This window comes from Eimeria mitis, genomic scaffold, assembly GCF_000499745.2.
Source record: "Eimeria mitis Houghton genomic scaffold, Emh_scaff311, whole genome shotgun sequence".
Taxonomy (NCBI): domain Eukaryota; phylum Apicomplexa; class Conoidasida; order Eucoccidiorida; family Eimeriidae; genus Eimeria; species Eimeria mitis.
The window spans coordinates 8078-22352 of record NW_024015208.1 but is presented as its reverse complement, the minus strand read 5'-3'; the positions used below and the strand labels follow the sequence as shown (position 1 = coordinate 22352).

Here is a 14275-nt window from a genome sequence, read left to right as displayed (position 1 = left end):
TGGTGCACATCTGCACACCTTGCTTGCACTCCTGCTGTGCGGCAACCCCACATGCAATCATGGCCAAATTGCATGTTTATGCATGCACTAACGGTGTACGTAATGGATAAATAGTTTCTTGGCCCTCAATAGCCTCAGTAGCCGGCCTGAGCCCTAGTGTACTGTTTACTAGCTTCCGGCGTACAGGGCAGCTAGTCTAGCCCTCCCACGAACCTAGTGAGGCCCCGTATTTCACCTAACATCCCCTCTATTCTATTTGCATTGATTCCTGGCTTAGAGACGGAGAGACCGCATGTCTCTAAGCCTGGCATCACACATGCATCAGTCGTGCTCATCTCGGTGGCGTCCACCCTTGGCGTAGCGCTCGGCCTCCTGTGCAACCCTTACCAGTGCCCCGCATGCAACATACTATGGCTATTAATGGGCCCTGTAATGCGCTGTGAAATAGGTAATAAGCACACTCCCTCGATGAAGCTAAAAGAAGCGCATTGTTGTTGACCCCACAGTCACAGCAACGCTCCGTCCCAGTAGACGCATGCTGGCATCACCAGTACCGATTTGGCGTTCTTCTTCCCTACTATCGATATATACCCCGAAATATTCTTTCAAGGAAGGTGACAGGTGAGCACAAAAATGGGATGCTAACCGATCGCATGTGCCGTGCCGGCAGGGGGCTCACCGATGGTCCCACTCACCCGCCATGCCGACAACCGGATCCAAATAGCGCTCAGACGGGGCCATACCTAACCCATCATTATCTAAAAAAGCGTTTCAGCCTATTAAGTGGAATGATTCTCAACCGGCGTTGTCAGCCGAGGGCAGGTGTGCACAGGAGAGATATGTTCATGCTGCTCACAACAGCTGGCGACCGCCGGCACTAATCACGAGGCGGCTGTTCAAGGTGGCCGTCGCAGTGATATTCGTACTCTCATTTTGAGTGGGTTCCGTAATTATACGGGGACTTGGGATGGCTCCCAAGTCTGCCAAACCGCGGTAGGAGGCCCGCGCGCCTCCACTACATGCAGGCTCATAAGACATCTGAATCACTAGCCAGTCTGCACGATAATAAGACTTGGGTCCAACGCACACGAGCCTAAAAGCCTCCCGGGCTACGACGGAATCGCTCGAGCTTTACAACTGTTGCTGGAGGTCGTCGGAGAAACTGGCAGCCACATTCAGTGAAGGAAGTAGGACAGCATTCTGTGGTCACGCGTTTCTGGAGACCAGCCTAAGCTTCCTCGAATCATGATACGGCTAGCTCACGGCTCAGCTAAGGTCTCCATTGCTGCCGTGTAGCCGTACGAGTATCCTTACGAGCTCCCTTCTGTAGAGTCCACTGGTGCTTTCGTACGAGTGGGAAGACCTACAGGGAGGTTCAGAGCGTCCTAGGTACATCTGATATTGATGCATGGTATGTCCAAAGCAATTGCAAGTTTCTGGCGGCGAGTCGCACTGTCGCTAGTAGAGCGCAAACTACGTCTGGTTCAGATACATCACTCCCCACTGCAGGACTGAATATGCACAAAGTTAGTTGCATCATTACTTTTCCTTTGGCTGTTTCTCGCCGACCACAGCGTGGATGAAACTGCCATGACGTCGTAGCCGTCCACGTTGTTCCGGGGATGCAATTGACGAGTTCATCCGCCTTCAGCGATAACTTTTGGCTGGCGATCAGCTCCAGCTATTCTTGAACGGCAGTCAACAAGACATGGTGCCTCGAGCTCTCCATCTTTCTCCGCAAGGGGACTGCATTTCAGCGTTTCTCCCACTAAATCCAGAATCAATGTTGGGCGCATGTTGCCAAATCTACTGCGGCGCCATTCTTCGAAAGGTATAACTGACTCTGTTGGCTGATGCTGGAGGAACCCTGTCTCCTCAAAAGAGCACTGCGTTACCTCCGTCGGACAGTTTGACGCCGCTAGCTCCAGATTTAGTGGCACGCTATACAGCTGTTCAACAATTGTGCCGTCGGGATATCTGCAAACCGCACGATACGCTAGAATGCGACCATAAGCAACAGAAAGAAGGAGCTGTATACCGGACAGTGACATGCCAACGCCCAGAGCAACACGAAATGGGGTCTCGCAGTCCAGATCCTCAGTATGCAGTCGGCTCTGTCGATGAGCCATCAGCAAGTATCTCAATTGGTATGACTGGTAACAGCTTTCTGCGAAGAGGATTGAATCTTAGGGGTTCTGACCTTAGAAAGTGCCTGTACAGGGTTTGCTGTTTGGTCGTCGGATGCACCGTAAAAATAGCTATATACGTTGTGACCACATCTTTGCTCTTTCTTCCAGCAGTTTCCGCTGATGTTGAACCACAGTCCAGAACTGCACGAAACAACAAGCCGGTACTATGGGGTGACAGGCCTTGAAAGCAAAGGCCAGGCAGTCTGCATCATCTACTGTACAAAGTTTTGTTTTCTGATGCGCGTCGCACATGATCATCAATCAGCAAAGAAGTAAAGAATTTCATGCTCTGACGAACTTGCAACCCAGCAGCGCTTTCACTGCTGAATTCACATGTTACGCTGATAGTTGCTAGCCTCAGCATGGCGCAATATAGCTGCACAGCAAGCTGGTGTCTGCTCTACTTTTATTGTTATGGTGAAGTTCCTAATGTCGCTTGCCTCGGAGGTGGGTAACCTGCACGCGTCGAGTTTCCCCATCAAGCCCAACAAACTGTTTCGCTCTGTAGCAGCATGACTTCATATACCTTTCAGACACTTCCGTGTCGTTTGGGAAGCGGAATGCTGCTGAGTCAGAGGTTAGTCTCCGGTGGCAATCCAGCACACGCCCGTTATGATGTATTGCCACGGCATAGTAGTAAAGAAGCTGCAGGACCGGTCAGAAACAACGAAAATCGGTCGTTAGATAGGGCGATTGCCCATGGTCTGCCCAATATCCGTACAGTATACTCCAAACCCCACAAAGGATATACGCATCTTGGCTAGTGTCAGACAACCGTCATACGCATCAACTAAGGCACAGCTTTGGTTCTGTGTCCTATTCCCGTACGACTGAGCTCATTGCCATAAATGCAATGTCCATGAGGACAGTCAGAGCAACCCCTGTGACGCCCGAAGCAAACTCTCTTTCAAGGTAGTTGTGGAGCGCAAATGTCATCCCAGAAGATTCACTGCCGACAGCCTCTATGATGGCCAAGATGATTGGTAAGAGCAGGACGGAAACTCCGAGGGGAGCCATGAAACGGTATGCTGAAAAGATAAGCCGAATGTGTACACCAGGCTGCGCCTCTGTTGTACCCACCAAGTGGAAGCGATTTGAAAAAATATCCACGCTAATTTAGCAGACTGTTGTATAGGCGGAGATGAAGGGGGAACGGATCTATTGGCGGAGGAAGTACCTGCATTCGGCAGCCGTCCGACGAAGCAGTGAGCCAAGTGGGCCATACAGCACAGTAATGCGAACACTAGAAGGGCAGCTACGAAGCCGCTTGCAGAATACAAAACTGCTGGCCCGAATGACAATAATTCCTGAAAATCGCGGCGAAACGGCAGAAGAATCAGCTCAAATGAATCCAGTTGAGAGGGCTGTCTAGGTGAATGAGAACTTCACTCTGATCCGCTCCGCATTGAACCTTTCTCAACCGCCACTAGCGCAATGCTGGAAAGCCGGCACAGTATGCGTCATCGACAGCTCAACAGCTTAACACACTAAGTGTCTTATTAAGTGGCCACCCAATTAATATTGGGTGCAAACACTAGGTGCATCAATTCTTTTGGGGACCTTCCAGCACCGCCGTACCTGGACATAGCCGAATCGGATGTACAGGCCGCTAATTTCAGCGCTATAGACGGGGACGCTACAAGCCTTCAGAGTAACCCATGAACCAAACAGAGCTACAAAGACAGCGAACCACAAAGCTCCCAGAGCGAACAACAGGGCAGCTCCCGCCAGGCCTGAAGACACAAAATAGGGATTGTTGACGTGCACACACTAGACAGACGAGTTCAATAGCTTTTCTCCTGATCAAATGTCCTGCCCACTGATTTCTTTCATATCCGAAGAAAGGGAGAATTCCTCGAAGAGTTCGCTCCAAATGTGACGAAGTTTTCTTGCAGTTACGCCTCTGTGCAGCAGGGTTTGCTCGGATATCACTGCAGAATCAGAAAACACATGATTCATATTCGATTTTGCAGAATGCTGCCCATCCAGACTCCACCTTCCATGCCGTTTGAGGAAGCTGTGTTTTGGTGGCTTCACCTGAATACTGGTATGAAGCTAGGTCTTGCTCTGCCACTCTTGAAAAGGGCTGCATTCCGTAGCTTAGGGCACGGTTACGCGCCTGGCGTTCCTCTTCATGGACACTTGGGCCTGACATCAGACATCCGTGAACAGCTCTTGCCTTCTCCGTGCCCACACAAGTTTGACATTTGCCAGTGCCAGCACAGAACCTCGGCTATCACAGGAGTGCAAACATCTTTCTGTTGCGCTACTAGCTCAAGAAGTTGTTATACCGTCGATCGTCTCCCGTTTCATGATCATGCTCTGCAAGATCCTCTGCGCAGATGAACTAGCTGCAAGATTTAGCACAAAACAGCACAGAAGCACAGCACACCGCTTTTCCAGGTGACCGCAAACTGGCTATCAGATCGAGCTGCAGTGTTTGGAGGGGATAGGGACTAATAAGTTACCTGTGCTACTACGGCTACTTCGTATGCTGCGGCTGCTGCGAGTGGAGGATGAAAAACGCGTTTCTGCGGGTAGAGGTAATTCATCTGGGATATTGAGCATTCGCCCAGTGTAGTGGAGAGGGAGTTCAAATTCCTTAAGGCCGTCTAGCTCTTTCGGCACTCGAACAATGCGGAAGTAGAGATTGCAAAGCCAGTTGTCTAGTCGCATCCGTAACATGTCTTCCATCTCAAGATATCGTTGAATGGAAGTGTCAACCTCTCCTAAAAACAAAGGAACCTGCGATTACGCAACAAAACCAGTCAGTTTCTACGACTCAAGATGCCACCGTCACTACAGTAATTGGGGAGACCGGGAGCTACATAATCCACAAGAACAGGGGGCTTCACACAACGGAAGGTCTCAAGAACTAGGTCACCTAACATACTTTGAAAGAACCCTCAACGATACGCCACTCGGGACCGACCAGAGGAAACGCCCCCCAAGCCACAACCTAAAATTCCAGTTTCCATTCACAGCACAGCAATTGCCTTGCAGTTCACGCCTCGGCGGTACGCCTACGACGTGAAAATACGGTGCAAAAAATTTGTTCTTATGCCCCCGGTGGTGGCCTCCCAAAGCGTGCCTTGCATGAATCGGAATGCGTGGACCATTCAATTGCAGCCCATCGCTCTACACCATGCCTTGAGCTGCTCACCTTGTCTACAGGCGAGACTGCACCACGCAGCAGGTAGAGCTGAAATACTAGGCACATGGATGGCTTAATGTCGGCCTCAGAGGGGCAGTTCAAATACAGCGTTTCGTCAAACCTGTATGGAAACCCCCGCAAATGCCAACGCTTCCGCAGGTTGCTCCCATAGTGTGCCAACGGAACTTCTCTTTAATATCATTGGTAATTCGCCGTGAATAACGTTCTGATCCCTTAAGCAACCCTCAAGAAGTAATTTTCCGATACTCATCCCCAATCATCGGCCGTTATTCCTCCCTCTTGTCAAGTGATGGCAGCTTATGGAAACATTTCCCTAAGGCAGTGTAAGGAAGTGATGTAGCGTGAGTCGGCTTGATTTTGCTGTAGATGTGCCCAGGCGCTCTTATTTTTGACTGTTGCGAGATGATTAAGTGCCTGGTAATAGGGGCCTTCTGTATTTTCGCCGCATGCCCGGGCTCGTGATGCTCTTTTCTCAGCATTTTCAAAATCCAATCCTTTCTGCTGCCCCTCCCACAGGGCCACCGCACTAACCTTAGGCATTCGCTGAAGTACATTGCCGCAAATGCTACAGGGGCAGAAACAGCGCAGGACCCAGTGGCCAAGGCGGCTGGGGTACTTCCACAGGCAGCGTGGTCTCCTGCATTTTGTTTAGATTCTTCAGAAGACGTAAACTCTTTATTAAGACACTTCCACACTAGCCGGTGGCCGCCTGAAAGCAAACCAGGACACAAAAGCTCTACTATCGTGGCTTGCCCGATGAACTAGAAAATCGGACATTGAGGGCCTTTTGTCAGCGTTGAAAGTATTTGTCGCCACTCTCCCTCATCCAGCATATAAGAACTCTTAGGCTCAGTTTTGCGTGTAAATTTTTAGAGCCGGTGTATTTCGTACCCAGTCTGTTCCACACCGAGACCATCATTACATATTGCCCTCTGGGGACGCCGTCCTTCACAGCCCGGCATAAGTCAAGGCGGAGCCGCAATGTCTGCGGCATCAGTCTCCAGTTCGGTCCCTCAACGCCCCCTTCGCAAACAGATAAGAGAGTTGGCAACAGTTCACTTGCTGAATGAGCTCATCACCGTCCTGCTAATGCTGGTTGTCGTCTTTGAATGAGTGAATGCGTGTGTCCTACGCTCCAAGCCCAGGGCAGCGCTGGCTGCTCTAGGAATCTTCCCCTTAAGAGAGTAACTCGTTGTGTTGAAGTCTCGTCTTAGAAAACCATACGACTGCAGCAGCTCCAACCGGCGGTGCTGTAATATTGCCTCTAGGCGCAGTTGGAAGGAATGCAATGTTTGCAGCATGTCCGCCTGCAGCCGTCGGAGCAACAATACTACTCACAACTCCAATAGGCGTTGCGAGTACTCACTCCACGCAGCCGCCGTCAGCGTGTGCGGCCTGTTCGCAGGGCAGGGTTTACCTTTCTTTCCTCATGTTCGCGAGCCGCTACCCTCCTCGCTTCCTTGAACTCAGCTTGCTTCTTCTTAACCTGCTGTATAATCCTGTCGCGTATTTTTTGAGCCTCCTGACGAAGTCGGTCGGCCTGTGATTGCAAGCGTTCTTTCTGCTGCTTCTGCACGTCTCCTGTTTCTGCAGCCCAGCGGCTCCGTTCTTCGGGTACGTCTTCTGCAAACCCGACGACCACCTCTTGACTTGTCAGCGCTTCCTGAACACCACGAGCTCAACTAGTTTTTCTAGAGTTTGCCAGAATGCCACGGGAGGATCCCGGAGCGCTACTAACCGGATATATCTCCAGAAGCCTGCAGACCGTTTCGGAAACGTTTTTGTCAGTGTTGAACTGCTCTTCCTAACCTGAAGATCCTCTAAAGCCTTTTTAGTTGTGATATTCTGCCGTATAATTGCAACAGTTCTAAGCGACTCGACGCGTTGCAATCTGTCAGCGCGTTCCTCTGCAGATGCCACCAAGTACAACTTCAGAACAGAGAAAATGCAACGAAGCAAAGTTTTTGATTAAATCATATGCATACCCGCTTTGCTAAGAAGCCCTACTACATGTTCTTGAACCCTGCAGATTCTACATACGTTGACAATCTTATTGAGTGCATTGTTGTACTTTCTAAGGCTTCAGCCTCGATTTCATCCTCTCCAAACACAAACCATTTTTCAACCTCATCGAGTTCCTTGGGATCTCCGAGTTTCGCGGAAGATGCCATAACCGGTGCTTGCTGTGCCTGCTGCTGTTCATAAAAAAGTGGGGAGCATCAGCACAAACCGTCCGCCCTCCATTAAGCAGGAATTGATTTTTATACAGTTCGAATATGTAAATACCCTGGACCACGTTTACCTGGAGTGCGCAGAGGCTCTGAAGAGCCGTTGCTGTTTTTGCATCAAACAAATTCTCCGTGGGTCTCCTCATCGGCGTCTCCTTGCACGCTCCATCGTTCTCACTATTTGCATCAACGACAGGCTGTGTGTCCTGCAGCTTCTTGGTGCGCCTGGACTTTTTCTCTCGACGGCTATGTCGGTGGGCAGCAGGCTCGGAGCTTGTGGGGGATTTGTTTTCAAGGCCGTCGTTGTTAAGCTCTGCTTGAGCAATTTCTGTTTTCGGCTGAGCTTCCTCCGACGGAAGTTGCTGGTCCTCTTGCATTTCCTTACACTCATGGTGGTTCTCCTCCGGCTGTTGCCCAAGTAAAGATTCGAGGTGCGATTCTTCTCCCTGCTCCTTTGGAGGGTTTTCATCCTGCAGTAGGTCCTGATGTTGGCCCTCCACCTCATCGGAGTTCTGTTGGTGCGGAATATCTTGCCCGCCCTCACCTTGCCGTTGCTGCAACTCCTGTTCGTATTCTTGTGAATTGCCTGCTACGTCAGGAATAATCGGACCCTCTACTTGCGCCACTTGTTCCTGTATTTGCTCTGGTTGTTCGGTGCTCGTCTGCAACTGACCGTTCTCGCCGGGCAGATCATCATTTTGCTCCAACTGTACACTGTTTGAAAGGCCTATCTGTGGCGTATCCTGCCCGCTGTGGATGTGCTGAATTTGCTCCATGTGGGGCTCAATGAATTGCCTTTCCACTGATCTTTGGGGCTCATTCGGGGTCACGTCTCCGCGTGAACTTGTCTCCAATTGCTGTTCCGCCTGGGAAAGTTCTCCATCGCTTCCAACGTGAGGTTTCTCTCCTGCAGGTGCATAGCATACTTGCGTTTCATCATTAATGGAAGCCAAACTGGGAGTGCTGAGTCGATGTTGGCTTTGCAGCAACTTACGCTCATCCAGTGCGGCGTTTGAATTCGGGTCTTCAGTATACTGCTGCCTGTTTAGCACCTCCTCCACCTGACCTGAGTGCTGTTCGTCCTCCGCCCGCGGCAGCCTTCGCTGTAATGTCTCAGAGGAACTACTGTTAAGCCCGTCAGGTGGACTCTCTTCCTGTTAAAAAAATCGAGCGACACTTGCAAATGCATAGGTGAACGGTTCGTCGAGTCGCATGCTAGCGAGCTCCGTTAAAGCAGCATCTGCATTCAAATGCTAGCCTCTGGGGCGGTGGCAGCATCTAACGTAAAAATCATCTATAGTGAATAGTTGTCGAAGGCAAATTGCCTACACCGCGCTCTGTAGGGCGATCTGTTTCGGAGTCCCCTGGATGATTGTCTTGAGAACTGGTGGGATCCATCGCAGCCAACGTCACTTCCGCACAAAACCCGGAGGAAATCGCTGCACCCTCTTTTTACAAGCCTTCCATGTGACAGCCCGTAAATGCCCGCTCCCCTCGGCGGTATTGTTGTTCTGCTGCAATGCCACGGGCGCGCCACGTCGTGACCCGTTGCTGCCCAGAAGGGCGCTGCCAGTGGAGGCAGTATCTACGTTTCACTTATTTTATGCATGTTACTACCAACAAATATACAATTTCGGCCTTTGTCTGTATTAATTGCTCACCACACACCCAACTCCTACCACTGAAGAGCGCCGTGTGTGTCTGTGGTGTGCCAGCGCAGTGACCCTGTTAGCCCTCCCCACATAATCCATGTGGGAGGCAATTTTTGAGTACCAAGGCCTATCTCAGGCCTGTGGAGCACAGATTCGCAAATGATGTGGCTTTGGGACAGAAATGAATGCAATTCGAGACGCGAGGGGAGCCGCGCTCCGGCAGTCACTCGCGATGCGCTGTTGCGGAGCAACCCTGGCCTCGGCAGAAACAATATCTTAATGACTTTTTATTGATAGAACTGCCTACATTTAGTCTTCTAAGGCACCAGAGCCTATGTTCTTAGTTGTAGAGGGACAACAGGAACGCAGCAGGGCTTTGGGTCTCACAGACTGGGGTGCCATGCTCAGCATTTGGCCTGAAACTTCGAGGAGAGCCATCAGATAGCGATGGGAGAGCTTAAATAAATTAGCTGAATACCGAAGTAATTTGCCGCTGGTGTGTGTGTGGAACTACCCAAACATTGACACATACGTTGGGGGCTGGGTAAAGCGGTGTGCAGTGCATTGCAGGAACCTCCTCCCTAAGTGCCTACTCTCCATTCCTCCCTAGTTCTTTACGTAATTAACTGTTCACCAGTATGTGCAGTATTCGAACCGCACTGTTTCATGCTCGTCGAGCGGCCGTGAGGTGGGTCATTCGACGCCCCGTACATGTGTTGCTCACCCCGTTTATATGCGCTGAAGTGGGAGGACGTGTCTCGGTCTGTAGGACACTCTAGAATGCCAGAATTCCTCAAAATCGGAGTGAGGCTACTCTCACTAACAACCGTTTCTGCTTGTAAGCGGGGAGGCGCTGCACATCCGCATGTTTTGCCCGACCACAGCATAGGCGCGCGCTCGGCCATAGTTTCTGTGCTTTTATCTTGAAAAATCCCGTCCTCCAACACAAAGTATAGCGGGGCCGCAAGCCTCACCCGAGGGGCCTCTAGAAAACGCGTGGCGCCTCAGCCACGCGGTAGGTCATTCGTTCTCCAGATCGGGACCCACACGCAAACGCTTGCTGAGTCCACCATGCCTACATTCACAGGGATACTGTTCGTGAGTTCGAGCGCATGTAGGGGGATAGGACATTCTTCACGTTTTTTTGTCCAAGGGCCTCACCAAGCCCCCCATCATGCACAGTAGGACAGGTTGTTTTGCAAGATTGCTGCTGACATCTAGCAAAGGAGAAATCGTGTGCCAGACCGTCTGTCCGTCGTTCCCAGCTTGGGCTGTTCAACATACGTAAAGCAAATTGTGTGATTGCAGTCAGCATAGAATACAAGTGTTGTAGGGACAGCCGACCCACTTCGTGCCAAAATCCTCTACAATCACGAGCAGGCTCGCCAAAGATCATCTCGTGGAAACGACAAACGTTAGGTTTTTGATTTACAGGCTGCCATACGATCGTGAAGCAGTTTACAATCTGGTGCCAATATGATTACCCACCGAAGGTGAGGAGTTTACATTGACGGAGGAAAACACAGAAACCAAAGTAATTACAGAGACTGCTGTGCTACTTGCATGGTCTAGGAATTCGCTCTATGAAATGCGCCAGTTGAGAAGATTTCAAGCTCTATGCAAAGCGCACTACCAGCATTGTTCTTCATCGTAAACATCTCGGCAGGCACCAAGTCTGACTGCGCATTTCTCACCCTACAGACAGCTTGGCTCATCTCAGGCATAGCGCCACCTTCAGGAAAACAATTATTCGCCGCCTTCCGCTATGTCCGGTGTAAAAATGACTTCAGGAAATCCCAATCATACTGACCTTCTGTCCCCCAAATAACAGCGGTGCCAGCCATTTGCTTTAATATTCACCTGTTGTGCCCACTACAACCGTGGGGCCGGGTAAATTTGCCCTAGATTGAGCGGTGGCACTGCAATGGATCATTTACCTTAGATTATTTATGGCACTGGGCTGCTAAGATATCAAAGTGCCCCGGAATTCTGAAGGGTAGTTGCTGTGCGGGAGTAGCCAGTGGAATGCCTAAGAAGGTAAAAAGCAAGGTAGGCAAGGGGTTCGTCTGGCCGGTCTCGAAGTACAGCTTCTAGAGCAGGATACAATACAGGAACCACTGTTTCCATGAGGTAGGCTATATCTGGCAAAGGCACCAGCATTTGCATGCTGGTTGGTATTTGATGGCTTCCAAACGGGCCAAAACGTCCCCGGGAGATGTTTCCCCGTTCACTCTTACTATCCTGGACTTCCTGTTCTTCATGAACTCCCCTGCAGTCCATACGCGAAGTCGTAATCGTGTCATCAGCAACTTGTCCGCTAGTGCAGAGATTGTTGGCTGTCGCAAGCTGCAGGCGCTTTTTCTCGCATATTGCTAGAGCATCCACTAGGCAATCGGAGCTAGCCAGGAAATCCCACTGGCTGGGAGAGACGTTAGAGGCAACAATTCCACATTCAATACGTCCTTTCCTGCAAGCGTTATCGTCTGATGATAAAGTTTGTTGAGTGCATACTTCGATTCCCTCTTTTTCTACCCAGGGGACAGGTTTAAGCGTAATACGCTGCTGGCTCAAAACATCGACCGGATCGAGGGTCTGGAGATATGACACGCCGTCAACAACTGTTTGAATTGCCGGTGAAGATAGACAGACATGAAAACGCGTCAGGTCTTGCCTATCTACCAAGATCGTTAAAGGAGTGGTGCATGAAAGGTTTATTTCCGCCTCCACCGTTAAATCACCGGGTGTTGCACACTCGTTTCTGGTGTCAATTGTTTCCGAAGACTCGTCTGCGACGGATGAGCTGTCGGTATCCCCTGCCGCAGCCACTGCCTGATGGCACTCGCCACTCGAGCTAGGGAAAGCCTGCGGTTTGTGCAGTATGCAGAAGGCCTTGTGCTCCTCTAGTTCCTGGTAAATGAGACCGGCGAACACTTCGTCAGTACCCTTGTAGCATCGCTCTGCTGCAGGTATAACGAGGGTATGTGGCAGCTGCGGGGTGGAGCAATACTGCCGCTCGTCGCCTGCACTCGTAGCTTGCACCTCGGGAACATGCATGATTCCGATTGCAAGCTCTGAAATCCGCATATCAGGGCTTCCGTGCATGCCATCCAAAAACACCTGCAGTACCCGCAGGCACAGGAAGCAAGGCACTACGGAGAATATTCCGTTCCACGCCGGGTTCATTAATCCAATACCTTCACGCGTTTGTTCAGAGCTGCAGTGTAGGTATGCAGGACCCAGCATGCTGGTATCGGCAGACCTGCTTTGTTCGGTTTTCTCCATCAAACGCTGGATGCTTGCCCTCGCACAGAGAGTTGAATTCCCGAATAAAGGTTTGGAGAACTGGGCTGCTTAAAGAACGACGGGTATGAAATACCAAGCGAAAGGCCCTACGTGTCCTTATCAGACTAAACAGCAAGCTTAGGAAACTAGGAGCTAGACTCCAGTAGCCATGACGAAGCTGGACGGGGAGTGCAGAGGGACATTTTAAGAGAGCCGCTTCCTCTTCTCCATGGCCGGCTTCAACGGGCGCGCCGCCGCTGAATCCCGAGTCCGGTTTCTGAACAATCAGAAGGTGCGGCTTAACAACTAGTGTGATTCCACAGATGCACAGCCTGTCCAACTTCTATCTTTGTGCCTCATTAGGCGGACTAGGGGAGCCTGAAGGCATAGAGCTAGCTGCATGTTGCCGATATCGTGCACTTACAGCGTCTGTCTCGCACCCTAGTACCCTATTTAGGTCCGGTGCTTCACATCCCAAGGCCATGCATACAGTGGGCGGGAGCATCAAGCGCCTCAGAAGAGAGCGGTGAGATTCACGGATAGCCCCTATAGCATCTTCTACTTGATCAGCACTCGTTCTACGACTAGCAGCCTTGCGCGTCTTGCGTACTCTTGCATAATTGCCGAAGGCCTGCAACCGCTGCTCTAGCTCTTCCACCTGCTCAACAGCGTCAACAAAAAGCCCGCACCGTTAGCTTTAGCTGTTGGCTCTTCGCGCTTAGCCCAGTGATTCGAGCTGAGACAGCGAACTTTCGCTAGGCGATGGATCTCGTCTGGAGCAGTTGGCCGTGCCATTGGCCGGAGACTGCAAGGGCAATATGCCCCGAATGCAAAATGAGACTTGCATCTGCAGTTTGCCTTGCAGAGTTTTTGTAACGAAGACGCAAGTACTCGCCAAATGATAAGCGTTCGTCTACCGGATCCACACTTCCATCCGTCTGAGATAATAACGGCACATCAAGACAGCAGTGTGCGGCGCACACGGCAACCGTCCTGCATATGAGCTCTTCAGTAAGCTTTTGTCGTTTATTTGCTCAATGGTGTACTGATCACTCTGAGAGCTGCGTGTGTCTCCGAAACATACAGGAAACCACTCGCCAGACGCTGAATTTACTGTCCCCCACGTTGCTTCGGCCAGCACATGTGAAGCAAACCGAGCGGCGGGCGCACCAAGGAAAAGCCCTCTTTTGGCGCTTTCAGCGTCTTTAGCGTACTTCGTCGACACCGTTACAGCATTATCGATGTCTACGTGAAGAACTATAATGGGCACCTGCTCCTGTGGAGTCAAGGGATGCCCAACAGGCGAAGGGCTGGTCCCTTGAAGGGGTTGTTGGGGGGTTCGGCTGTGTTCCATTTACTTAAACTTTTTCATACGAAGAATACGATGATTACCCGTATCTTCGAAATTGCTTAGGTTGCTACAGCGTACACCGCGTGGTTCTCTTCAGCTGGTTCGGCTCGTCGGCTTCCCAAAGTGCTTAGCTAATATACGTACTCATTTTCAGAGCTATTTCTTGGGTCTTTTCTGTATTGCCTATTCCAAAGTGTAAAGGTTGGCCGAGACGTGCAGGCTTTGGTACTGCACGTTTGGGGGCTATTTGGGGCTGCATGCGCATTCATATAGCCGTTTTCCACCGTATCGGGGGATATGATCAACATCTTGGCATTGAAGCACAGCCAGATACATTCAGTCTAACGTTATCTCCTACTACTTCACGAAAGTACCGGTCATGTAGTGACGATGGCAGA

At 50.8% G+C, this 14275-nt stretch overlaps 2 protein-coding genes across 2 annotated transcripts; both read right to left on the bottom strand.

Moving 5' to 3' along the window:
• Positions 1-3005: 3005 nt before the first annotated feature.
• Positions 3006-8990, bottom strand: EMH_0007490 (uncharacterized protein; the record flags this gene model as incomplete). The annotated part of the gene is made up of 16 exons (XM_038022535.1): positions 3006-3217; positions 3367-3496; positions 3768-3922; positions 4010-4120; positions 4481-4540; positions 4658-4934; positions 5353-5464; positions 5896-6073; positions 6256-6387; positions 6497-6671; positions 6782-7027; positions 7174-7271; positions 7436-7559; positions 7667-8499; positions 8587-8746; positions 8922-8990. The coding sequence occupies 16 exons, from the start codon at positions 8988-8990 to the stop codon at positions 3006-3008; spliced, it is 3072 nt and encodes a 1023-aa protein (XP_037878389.1).
• A 2225-nt stretch (positions 8991-11215) lies between these two features.
• EMH_0007480 (Dpy-30 motif containing protein, putative) lies at positions 11216-12526 on the bottom strand (the record flags this gene model as incomplete). Its single annotated transcript, XM_038022534.1, has 1 exon — positions 11216-12526. One exon carries the CDS (start codon positions 12524-12526, stop codon positions 11216-11218), a length of 1311 nt encoding a protein of 436 aa, XP_037878388.1.
• Between the last annotated feature and the right edge of the window lie 1749 nt (positions 12527-14275).